This window comes from Bos indicus, chromosome 9 (assembly GCF_029378745.1).
Source record: "Bos indicus isolate NIAB-ARS_2022 breed Sahiwal x Tharparkar chromosome 9, NIAB-ARS_B.indTharparkar_mat_pri_1.0, whole genome shotgun sequence".
Lineage (NCBI taxonomy): Eukaryota > Metazoa > Chordata > Mammalia > Artiodactyla > Bovidae > Bos > Bos indicus.
In genome coordinates, this window is record NC_091768.1 from 76,235,219 (window position 1) to 76,247,481 (window position 12,263).

The 12,263-nt window shown below is 41.9% G+C and overlaps 1 protein-coding gene across 3 annotated transcripts in view; it reads left to right on the forward strand.

Moving 5' to 3' along the window:
* The window catches only part of ARFGEF3 (ARFGEF family member 3), a 174,278-nt gene that overhangs the window by 68,628 nt on the left and 93,387 nt on the right, over positions 1 to 12,263 (forward strand). For all 3 annotated transcript variants that reach the window (XM_070796259.1, XM_070796260.1, XM_070796261.1), the window contains one exon: positions 1,069 to 1,137. In XM_070796259.1, the coding sequence (XP_070652360.1) occupies positions 1,069 to 1,137 (69 nt within the window). The remainder of the gene's footprint in view (positions 1 to 1,068; positions 1,138 to 12,263) is intronic.

A 12,263-nucleotide genomic window follows, 5' to 3' on the forward strand; every position in this document is an offset into this window, starting at 1 on the left:
TTTAGATGTGCTGATGAGCAGTATGTCCTGATTTAGGCAAATATGCCAGGCTTTGTTGCTCTTTCATGAGTTAGGGAGAACCAGATGAGAAACGTCCTCTGAGGCTGCCACTGACGAGCCGAGCTGCACACCAGACATGGCTGTAGGGTTTGGAGATAGAGGAGCAAACACCAGCAGTTTCTCGTCTGGGACCACCAGCGAGATAATGTGCACCATTGGAAGCCAAATGGACAGGGGAGAGGCTAGCCTCTTATCTACAAAATTAGAAGCAATTCTTAAAATGCCCTGAGCTTCTATTGATCTATTCCCTAATAGCTCTACAAGTAGAAAGTGGAATTTTTAATGGTCCTTAAAGATCTTGTAAATGTCATCAACTCATTGTCTATGTAACTTGGAGAATAAGGGGAACTTGGGACTAATAAATAAGCCCCGGGCAGTGTTCTGAGGGAGGTAAAGCAAGAAAGAAGAAAGTGCCCATAAAAGACTGTCTAATCCCATGTGGATCTGAGAAGTGACAGGAACAGAAAAATATAGTGATACTTGAGTCTAGAAAGATACAGAGACAGTGTTACATGGTCGGGCAGAGCATGGAGTCAGATTACTTGGGTTCAGATTCAGCTCTGCAGCTGGTACCTGTGTGACTTTGGGCAGCTTATTTAATGGTTCTGAGCTTCACTTTCCTTACCAGTAAAATGAGGGCAATAATAATGACACTAAAAAATCAGTTTAGGTAATTCATGTTCAGGACCTAGCACTGAGCCTGATTTTCTTTATTACTAGACAGACCTCCTGGAGTTGTTGAGGAAAGCCATCTCTGGCCAGTCTTAGAATGGTTGTTTCCTTGGGGAGAAGTTTTCAGCCTTTACTTTATTAGTCTCTATTTTATTGGGCAATGTGTGACCACTAATTAGAGAGCAGTGAGTGGAATAGAAACAAACATATGAAATAAAGCAAAGAGCAAAAAAGTCATAAAACAAGACTGCGTAAGTGGCATGCGAAATGGAAATTTATTTCTAGAATTCTAATCCCTTATCTTTTTCTTCCTCCCCTACTTCGTGGCTGTTAAAGGTTTTACTCTGCATAACCTACACTCCAACCTTTGACCTGAATGGGAGTGCAGTGCTGAAGATCGCGGAGGTAAGTACTCGCTCCCCTCGACCCTCAAGCGTTGCTTGTTTGTGCTGTCTGCTCACAGCTGCTTTACCCCAACCTGGGAGAAATGCTGGGGTGGAGCTGAGCTGCAGCAGAGGGGTGAGCCCTTCTCTGATCATTACTGTGGGGAATTTTCACTAAGGAGTTGATCTGTGGGAAGCAGGCTCTGTGGGCCACTCTGTCAGTGCTCTGCATGCTCTGGTTTGCTTGACTTGAGGCTTTAACCATGGAAATAACAGTACTGGTTCTCCTGACACTGCTATACCTAGGTATTACACTCACTATTTTTCCTAAGATTAATTGAGGAGGATTTGATCTTTAAACCAAGCATGAGATTTAGGGACGATGCTTATTGATTCAGTTGCATCCTTGTCTCCTAAACTCTGATGAACGCATTTTGTAACAATCGTTGGAAAACCTTCTCTTTTCCATCTGTATTGCAGCCTAGAGTAATGTGTACCTTCAGCACTCCCAAGAGTATGTCCAACAGAAAGCTTGGCTTCCTGAATGTCTGGCATATGACTTTGGCTTTTGGACACGGCATCATTCCAAAGCCATACTTTAATATGCTTAAAATAAATTTCCTTCCACCTCTTGAAAAGGATATCTTCAGGATTTGTGTGTTTTGACAAGAGTACACATGCAGACCTCAATGAGCCAATGATATTCTGAACTCTGAAATTATGCAGAAAAAGAAAACCTAGCTCTCAGCAGTCATGGGTATTTTTTAAACTGTAATGATTACCATTTACTGATTATACCAGGTAGACGCTTAGCACTTTGGGCATGTTTTCTTTTTTTCCTCTTTTTCTTATCATTGAGGTATAATCTGCAAAATGTTCAGTGTTTCAATATACATATACATTGTGAAATAATTGCCACAGTCAAGCTAATTAATATATCCCCCATCATACATAATGAACATTATCATGAGTAGGATTTATGACTGATACCTGATCTTTTGTGGTATTGTGTGGCATTAACTGAAAATTGAGAAAATTATTTTTGAGCAGGTAGATCATTTTATATGTCAGTCAAAAGAAATAGACAGCTGACCCCTCACTACAATATAAATCAGTTCTCAAATGTGTATTTAGGTAGGTGGAAAGAATATTTTTCATTACCATATTGGTATGTTTCACTCTGTATAACTAAATAAATAGAAGAGCTGTCAGTATTTTCAGTTGAATTTTAAGAGATACCAGTGAGTGGTCTTATCATTTGTAGGTTTGGGTTTTTTAAAAAAATAGCTGTGGTAAGAACCTTTAACATGAGATCTTAACACACTTTGAAGTGTACAACTCAGTAACATTAAACATAGTGCAATGTTGTACAGCAGAACTCTAGAACTTGCTCGTCTTGCATAGCTGAAACTTTATACACATTGAACAGTAACTCTCCATCTCCCCTTCCCCCTGGCCCCCCAGCAATCACCATTCTATTCTCTGATGCTAGGAGTGTACCTATTTTAGATATACCACACTGGTTTGCTTTTAAAATGACAAATGTAGTGTTTGATCAGAGCAAGAAACAGGATTGGCATGTAGGATGCTTGTTGGTTCTTTGCTGTATGAAGGACAAGACAGGAGATGCAGTGTGTCACTCACTGCCCAGCCCATCCCTTGCCGAGGAGGGAGGTAGGGAAGGAAGACAGGCTGTTGTAGGACCCTCAGGACTGGGCAGGCCACCAGGGGTTCCCAAGCTCCCTTTGAGAAGGCAGGTGCCTTTTTCATCCTCACAGGGTTTTTGAATGAGAATCTGAAAAGATTTGTTATGTATCTCATCGTGGCCAAATAGTTCATTGGGGTTTACGTAAAAATAAAGGACACAGTTTTCATTTTCAGCAAGAACTTTATTGAACAACGGATTCACTGACGAAATTAACGTTTTGGCCAGCCCAACAATTCCTGAACAGCAGACTCACACTGCTATGGGCCACCCAAGTCAAGGGTGTTCTCAGTGGGGATCTGGAAGCCAGAGTAGAGACTTAGCAGGCCTTTCTAGATTGAATGAAACATCAAAACACAGTGGTCACACACACACACACACACACACACACACACACACACACACACAGTGATCTCTATAAGAACCTGTAAAGAAAAAACAATTAAAAAAAAAAACTCAACCCAAGATCTGGAAGCCAGAGTAGAGACTTAGCAGGCCTTTCTAGATTGAATGAAACATCAAAACACAGTGGTCTCACACACACACACACACACACACACACACACACACACACACACACAGTGGTCTCTATAAGAACCTGTAAAGAAAAAACAATTAAAAAAAAAAACTCAACCCAAGAGCAATATACAGGTAAAGGCATTGAGCGTGGTGGTGAGAGTGTGGGCTCCAGAGACTCACTGTGTTTGGATATAAATCCTGGCTCTCCTGCCTCCCAGCAGGGTTGCCTTGGATACCTCCCTGGGTTTGTGTTTGTTCTGTGTGTAAAAGCAACGCTAACAGCACCTGTCTCGCTATCTCGCATTGTGTGGTTGTGCCAGTTAGCCAAGAAAAATAGAACCCATGTATAAAGCTTTCAGTGCAGGCGGCCATGTAGTAAACGCTGGGTCAAGGTTAGCTCCTGCTTTTCTGGAACAGCAGATTGATGACATCCAGTCTTCCACTAAATAATGGTGATCCGGCCAGGACCCTAAAGGGATGGGTCATAGATGGGGCTAGCTTCTTGAGACTACAGTAGCAAGCTGACTCCCCTCACCTTCTTGTCCTACCTGCAGCCCACTGAGATCCCCCAGTTGGAAGACTTTCCAGCAGAACATCAGCTTGAAGGTCCCAAAGCAGGGGTCAGACCTTCAAAGAAAAATGCCTTACTTCCAGTGCTAGCTCTGATTTCTAGTTCAGGATGGGGGCTTGGGACTGTATTCCTCTGAAGGAAGGACTTGGTAAGGATCGTAAAAGGAAACTTTTCATCTGGTATTTGACAGGTGGCTCAGAGGGTAAAGCGTCTGCCTGCAATGCAGGAGACCTGGGTTCGATCCCTGGGTCAGGAAGATCCCTTGGAGAAGGAAATGGCAACCCACTCCAGTACTCTTGCCTGGAAAATCCCATGGACAGAGAAGCCTGGTAGACTACAGTCCATGGGATTGCAGAGTCAGACACAACTGAGAAACTTCACTAAGTACTAGGGTTCCAGAGGATGTTTTTAGGCTGTGCCTCTCGTACAGACCCACCAGAAGGTCCTACCACCTCCCTGCCCACATAGACCTTAACAGCTGAGACTGCAGGTTCCCCCAGGCCTAGCTTCAATGCCCAGCTCCTCTCTGGTGACTGGACAGAGGGGCAGATTGTCCAGCATCAGCAGGGGGATGGAGACTGCTTTGTAAGGACCATAATCATCACCACTTCAAAGTGCTTTTGATAAATGGCAGTGTGCAGAATAGCTCCTCCTTGCTAGCCTGGACCTGGCATGGACACCAAGTTCAGGGGAGTAAGAATCCAGCTCTTGCAGCTGGCCGGTCCCTGGGGGAGGACATCTACACGCCAGTCTGCCAAGAGAGGCTGTCATCCAGGAGCACCACGAGCAGGCAGGTGCCAGTGCCAGGGCCTCACTTAATCCAGCAGCCCTGATCAAAAGCCAGTAATGGAAACCCCCTGGAAACTATTCTCCTGCTGAGAACAGTGGATCTTTTATCCACCAGGCTTGGCTGCAACTCAGTGTACTTGATCAGGTATTAGCTAAGAGTATCTGGGTTCACTGCTTGCTGTGGCCATTCCCTCTCAGAACTGATCATTCTGAGAAGGCTTGAAAGCATAACATCGCTTGTAGTGACAAGAGATAACTACAGGGGGCCTCCCTGGTGGCTCAGTGGTAAAGAATCCGCCTGCTAATGCAGGAGACACGGGTTTGATCCCAGGTGTAGGAAGATCTCGTGTGCTACAGAGCAGTTAAGCCCACAACTGTTGAGCCTTTGCTCTAGAGCCTGAGAGCTGCAACTGCTGAGCCCACATGCCACAACTACTGAACCTGAGCCCTAGAGCCCATGCTCTGCAACAAGAGAAGAAGCCACTGCAAGGGAAACCCCATGCACTGCAACTATGGAGTAACCCCCGCTTGTCATAACTAGAGAAAGCCCACACAGCAGTGAAGACCCAGCACAGCCAGAAATAAATAAATAAATAATGTAAAAAAGAAACAAGTGCTTATACTCAAAGTGTTACATGGCTGCTTTTAACACATATTTAGTGCTTACTCTCAGAGAAGGCGATGGCACCCAACTCCAGTACTCTCGCCTGGAAAATCCCATGGGCGGAGGAGCCTGGTAGGCTGCAGCCCACTGGGTCACAAAGAGTCGGACACGACTGAGCGACTTCACTTTCACTTTTCACTTTCATGCATTGGAGAAGGAAATGGCAACCCACTCCAGTGTTCTTGCCTAGAGAATCCCAGGAACGGGGGAGCCTGGTGGGCTGCCGTCTATGGGGTTGCACAGAGTCGGACACGACTGAAGTGACTTAGCAGCATCAGTGCTTACTCTCTGCAAGGCACCATTCTAAGAATTTTCCCTGTATTAAATCATATTAACTGCACAACAGTACTGTGAAGCAGGAGCTATTGATTATCCGTGTTTTACAGATAAGGCAGCTGGCACAGAGAGAGATCCACTAACTTTCCAAGCTACACACCTAGGAAGTGATAGACCCGGGAAGCAAGACTGGTTGGCATGACTGAGCTTTCAGTCTCTACATCCTATAGAACGTGTTTCATAGTCTGGTCATGGAAGAGCTACTTACAGGGACCCTTAACGTTTGCCTCAAGGAAGTTGGTGGTAATCCTCCAAGGGGCTGCCCCTCCCTTCATCCAGACCACTCCCGGGGTGAGCACTCTGCAGACACAGCATTGATCTTGCCTTTTATCTTTAAAATAGATCTTTTTATGAAGGGAATACTGTGCCTCAGTTCACTACAAACGAAAACTGAAGATCAGAACAAAAGACAGGCTTCCGCAAGGTTGCACAGGTTCCTGAACAAGGCTGGCTATTTTCAGTAGTTACTTGATTAAATTTTGACTTCTCTTTACCCTCCCAAAATGAATTCTCTTATGTATGGGCTACTTACAGTTACATAACATTGGAGGCCCTACTTTTATGTTGGTGGTTTTCCTCAAAGCCTACATATTTGAATCACCTGGGAAGTATTAGTGAAAATAAGGCGCCTAGGGTCACCTTAGGAATTCTGAGTGTTTTGATCTTGAAGGGACCTGGGTGTACAAATTTTGTGAAGCCCCTGGTTGATCCCTGGGAAGGGAATGGCAACCCACTCCACTGTTCTTGCATGGAGAATCCCATGGACAGAGGAGCCTGGCAGGCTGCAGTCCATGGGGTTGCAAAGAGTTGGAAACGACTGAGTGACTAACACTTGCACTTTTTTCACTTTTACTGGCTGAGTCTACTGTAGAAGTCAAGTTGAGAATCATTGCCCTGATAGTTACTGTTCTGTCCAACAAGCTGTGGTGTAAAACCATATTGAAAGGAGTTGTGAGGCTCTACAACCTCAAGTGTGATCCACTTGGCAGATGCCTGGGAGCTTATTAGAAATGCAGATCCTTGAACCTCAACCCAGACCTCTGAATAAGAATCTGCCTTGTAATAAGATATCCCATGTGATTCATAAGGGTATTAAACTTTGAGAAGCACTGCCATAAGTGAATAATGGTATAATCTCATTAAAATGAGATCTAAAGATAGCATTCTGCTAAGACCTAGGTGAGAGCTGTCATGCCTTTTTGCCATGGCGAATCGAGCCACCCCCATGAAGTAGGGACTCCCACCAGCAATAACATCCTCTTAATGGTGGCCACCTTGTAAGTGCAGGATTTTGATTCTTCTAATTTCCCTTGTCTTTCTTCATGTTCTGCTAAACCCTGTCCACATTTTCTCCTTCCCGTTTGTCATTGCTTGATATATATCAAGCATATTTTTTAAATGCTTTTAATGATTTAATCTGCCATTGTTCCTTCTGAGGGTATGTTTTCGCCAATAAGGCCCACTGTTAACTTGTAAAAATATGCCTCCTACCCCAATCCATATTTATATAATCTGGCATAAGACAAGTATGGAGTAGATCTATTTATATGAAAAGCCTAAGAACAACTTATAAATATAAGCTTGTTGAAAAAAAATTGCACAATGTGAGAGTTGGGAGTTAAGTATTATTTGGGGCAAAATGAGGACTGTAGCCTGGGACACAAAGTCTCAGATATCTCTGGGAAATTGTTCTGAGGAGGTGAGGGGAGAGGCTAAGATATAGAGGAGTTTTGCAACAAAGGGCAGGTAGTTGGGAACATCAAAAGATTACTGTTAATTTAAAGAAACCAGATATGTCAAGTTAAGGAATTTAGTGCTTTTCTAGATATGGGAAGGTGCTAGAGTCTGGGCTCACTGAATTCATTCGTGTGATAAGTGCCTTACCTATCTGGAGCCAGTATCCTGTGTTTCCACATCCTGAGTTTCCTTAGGGCTCACTGTTAGGAGTGACTGCAGTTTGATGGCTGCCAAATGGCAGGTATTCGAGAGAACACCCCGGGGTTCACCAGGTCATCATCCATGGTGGCTGCAGTTGCCAGTCACTGAGACATCCTTGTTTACTGATGTGGCAGGAAGTATTCCATTTCTCAAGTTTATGGATCAGTCATTACAGATGGTAGATTATTAAATGAATGATGCTTGTGTAATTTAAGAAAGGATAGTAGTAGAATTATTTGAAATCATTGTTTACTTCAGATACGCCTGATAGGAATAAGCATTTTTCTTAATTTGCCTTCATTGTATATTTCCTGAAATTGGCAAAATAGCTTACAGCCGTTTGGTTTTTCACCATGGAAACTGCTTAAGAAATAATTTTTCATCAACAAGAAGAATGAACTATAAAGGAGACTGCCACAAAAATAATGGTGTTCTGTAGACATAGTGAGACCCAGTGATTTTGCAGATTCTCACATGCTTTCCACCTGCTAATTTAGCCCTTGAAAAATCTGCAACTATTTTTAAAGCAGGACATTTCAGCCTAAAACTACCACTTAGCTCTTGGAAGCTTTCTTGATTGTAGTTTAATTTCTCATAAAAAAAAAAGTCTTTCACTTAAAAAATCTTTTCTCCTATTGTCACTTTAGATATAGCTAGGGAAACAATTTATAAAAACACCTTAAAATAAATCATTTAAATCACCTGTGAAAATGTTAGGGGAAGAATTCACACATTCTTCTTTCTTACTCTGGTCTGCATTGACTATTTACTCAGAACAGTGCTTACCCTGGAACCTGTTGATCAGGAAATGAAATGTGTACTTAAGTATGAAAAATGATGTTGTTTTCCTAAGGTACTGCTGAAACTATAAAAGGATCATTAAGCGCTGAAAATGTAAATAAGAAGGCAGCCTTCATTTGTGTGTCTAGCTTTAACTTGCTTAATTAAATGGCAGTGATGACAGTTTTTCAGAATAGGGTCTTCTGTGATGCAGGAGGAATAAGAAATATGAAATGAATTTAGAATTGGACAGCTATGAAACAGCCAACATGTTTTCTGTTTAATTTCATGAATGATCATTACTGAAACTCCATATGGATAAAAATTCTTCTATTGTTTGAAAGCGAGACCCTTAGTATTTCTCTTACTGTTCTGTTCAAGTTAGCAGACGTGTTGAGTGTTCTGAGGGTAGTTACCTTAATATAGGAAAAACTATCAGGGTAAAAATTGCCAAGGCCTTAGGGTTAAAGGAAGAGGTGGTGCTATAGCCTGAAGCTCTGTGAAGCTGAATTGAAGATGGTTAATGATATTATTGTTTCATTGGTAAGATTTGGAGCATGTTTTCATGCCTGGTAAAGGCAGCTCTGTGGGATTTTTCTACACGAGAAAGCCTCATTTGTAAATATTTATTTGCTGGTTTGATCTTAGTCATGGAAAACTTCTAGTCTTTGATCCTATAGCATGTTATCAAGCTCAAGCAGAGTCTCTCTCAAGGACTTTTTTTTTTCCTCTTTAAGATTTTACTTTCAGGAATCTCCCGTGTTTTCATTCCATCCAGCCTCCATCCCTTAATTCCAAAACAGTGGTTAATAATGGTAACTACTGATGGTTGCGTTCCTAGGGCATGCCAATAAGTAGTATTTCCCACACATCCTCTTTTGATCTTTACCATAACCCAACTATATAAAGAATCCCAAAGAAAGGGAGGTTAATTTGCTTGCCCAGTGACTTTAGGTCAGGAAGACCCTAAGGTGGATGGGAGGAAGGGGTCTCCAGGCTGAAGTCTGACTGCACCCACTCCACTGTCCACATGTTTCCTTTGTAAGCAGGTCAGCAGCACAGCTCCTCGCACTGCCATCTGGACTTATTTTATGTTGATTTGTTCATAAATAAAAACCAATGTTGAAAAAATTTTAGATATTCAAATCTAGGCTTTGAATATGTGCCATTAATCACTATGCTATATTGCCTCCTAGATACCCTCAGTCTTAGAAAATGTTAGTGAAATCTTGCTATATTAATGTAGCAACCAACTGAAATTCTTGGGATTCTTATCCACTTTACCAAGGCATTTAGAGAATGGCTGTATGGTGGTTTTACATGTGAAGCAGAAGTACTGATACATTTTACTATTTTTGTGACTGTAGGTTAAAGTGATCATTAGGCATATGCCACTTGTTTGGGTATCTTTACACACTCATACTCAGTTTATCTTTTCTGAGCATTTGATTACCATCAGAGGATAGACGTTTAACACAGTTCACTTGTTACCCCCAGGGAACTTAAAAAACACTGAAAATCAAGACCTGCTGCCAAAGGTTCTGATGTAATGGTTCTAGGTATCACTAAAGAATTTTTTTAATTGGGCTGACTTCTCATAAATATTCAATGATTCTAGTGATTCTTTTTTTTTTTTTTTAACTCTACACAGTGATAGCATTATTTCTGAGCCATACCTTGAATAAGATATTTTACAATTAAGGAGCTGAAGGTCTCCAGATACAATCCAGGAAAATGGACCAGGTCACCTGTGTACTTTTTATCTTGGAAGCATCTTATTTGTCATGTTCCCTTTAGGACTTGGGAGGGGTAGCCCCACCTCCTGGCAAAATTCAGCCAAGGGAGCTGGCCCATTGCTTTAAACCAGCTGAGGCTACTGGAGTGAGGAAACCCCATTCTAAGGAGCTTCTCCACTTTTCCTTCCAGAAACTCCTTCCTTCTTCATGGGCCAGTCTCTTTGCTGGTTTGACTCTGGTTTGACTCCTGTGGGGTGTCTGTTCTTTGGTTACTTCCTGCCAGAGATGGGCTTTGCACAAACTAGTCCTTTGCAAGAAATTCAGCACTTTCCTTTAACCTCTGATTTGCGTGGCTCTTGAACAACTTATCTGGAGTTAAAAGACGCGTGGAGCGATGCAGGGGTCCCCTCTGCTTCCTTTTGGGTTGGTTCATTGGACAGAGGATAGAGTTTAGTAGACTTTCTGTAGACGAAGCAGAAGGCTCTGCCCAAAAAGGTACAGGAATTGATGGGTTTAGGTGTCCTAAGCTATTTTAATATGCCAGCTGAAGCCAAGAAGAACATGAAGGAGGAAGAACAAAGTCATAGTCAGTTTTTTGTATATCCCTGGGCACTTTAAGAATTTCCTTGTAAGTTGAGATACAAAAGGAAGACCAGCAAATTTCCCTACCCAAGCATGAGACTAGATTTACTTACATAGCTATTTCTTAATAATAATAAAGCAACTTCAGTTTGCCCTGTCTGTGTGTATTTATGTGTGTATGCCTGTGTGCTTGCATTTGATGAGGTGCCTCCTGTCACATATCCACCCGTTACTGCTGTTTACCTGGAAACGGCAGAGCTACTGAGCTGTTACCATGATGCAATGTAGAGTTTAGACTTATAGTAATAATCAAAATTTCTATTGATCCTACTGTGATCAACAAACATTCACATAAGAGACATTTGTGCTTTTTTGTAGCTTACTTAATATCTGATCCTTTCTATTTCTTAATTACATAAATTGTCATCTCCATAAAATTTTCCAATCAGAAACATACTAGCTCTGCTCTTGACTAACAGTCAGTACCATGCACTGTTTTAACAAAGCTATGCTGCTAACCCCATTCAGATAGGAAAGAGAAGGTAAAAGCACAGTTCAATAACGTGAAGGGCATATGCACTTTGTAAAGCTAAGCAAACTTCTACTGTGGCAGCTTCTTAAAAATGTCTTATCCCTTTGGTTAATGTGTATTGACTATCTGCTACATTCCACTATGCTGCTTCATATTTAATAGTTATTCCACCATGGTTGTAACCTAGTACTGTTATTTATCAGTCTACTGACTTGATAATCTGAAATTTGCATTGCTTATGTATGGCTTGCAGACTTGTGTTTTCTTGTTCTTTTTCCTTCTGTTTTGGGGTCTGTTTTGCGTCGTTAATGACGTATGTTTTTGCCCTCAGTTGTGTTTCGCATGCCATAAAGCTGGATGTCCACAAATGCATGAAATGATCAAAATGTCCCTTACGACACTCCTCACTGCCCTGTGTCTTTGTGCCTCCCTTGGCGATCCATGGCCTGTGGCTTTTCATGAGGTATTTGACTTGCCCTTTAGGCCTCTGGTCAAGGCGCAGAACTGAAGCTTCTGAAGTGTCAGTTCTGCACCTCAAAAGCAAAGGGCGTGGGGAGATAGAACTGATATTGGAGATATGAAAAGAGATTGATGAGTCCCGTCCCAGAAACTCGGCCTGATTTTGGACATAGTATTCTCTGAGCTTCTCTGATTCAGTGTGCTCATCTTAGCACTGTCCTGAGGGAGAGGAAGAAAGACATTCACAAAGTGAAAAATCACTGGCCTTGAATTACAGTGGTCAGGTTTATTATGGAAACCCTAGTTCTGCAGACCTTACTGATTTACCAATTTATTATTAATACAAGTTTAAGAAACTTTAGAGGATGTCAGGATAGCTGTTAAAGCATCTCTTTCTGAGTACCTGAAGAAAATGATATCAGTTACATGATCATTTTTATGTTTAAAGGGATACCCTTTGTCATAGACAGTATTTATATTCACAGCTTTAGTAGAATGAGCTCCTTAGATTAGTCTTTTTTCAAAGCAAACTAAACA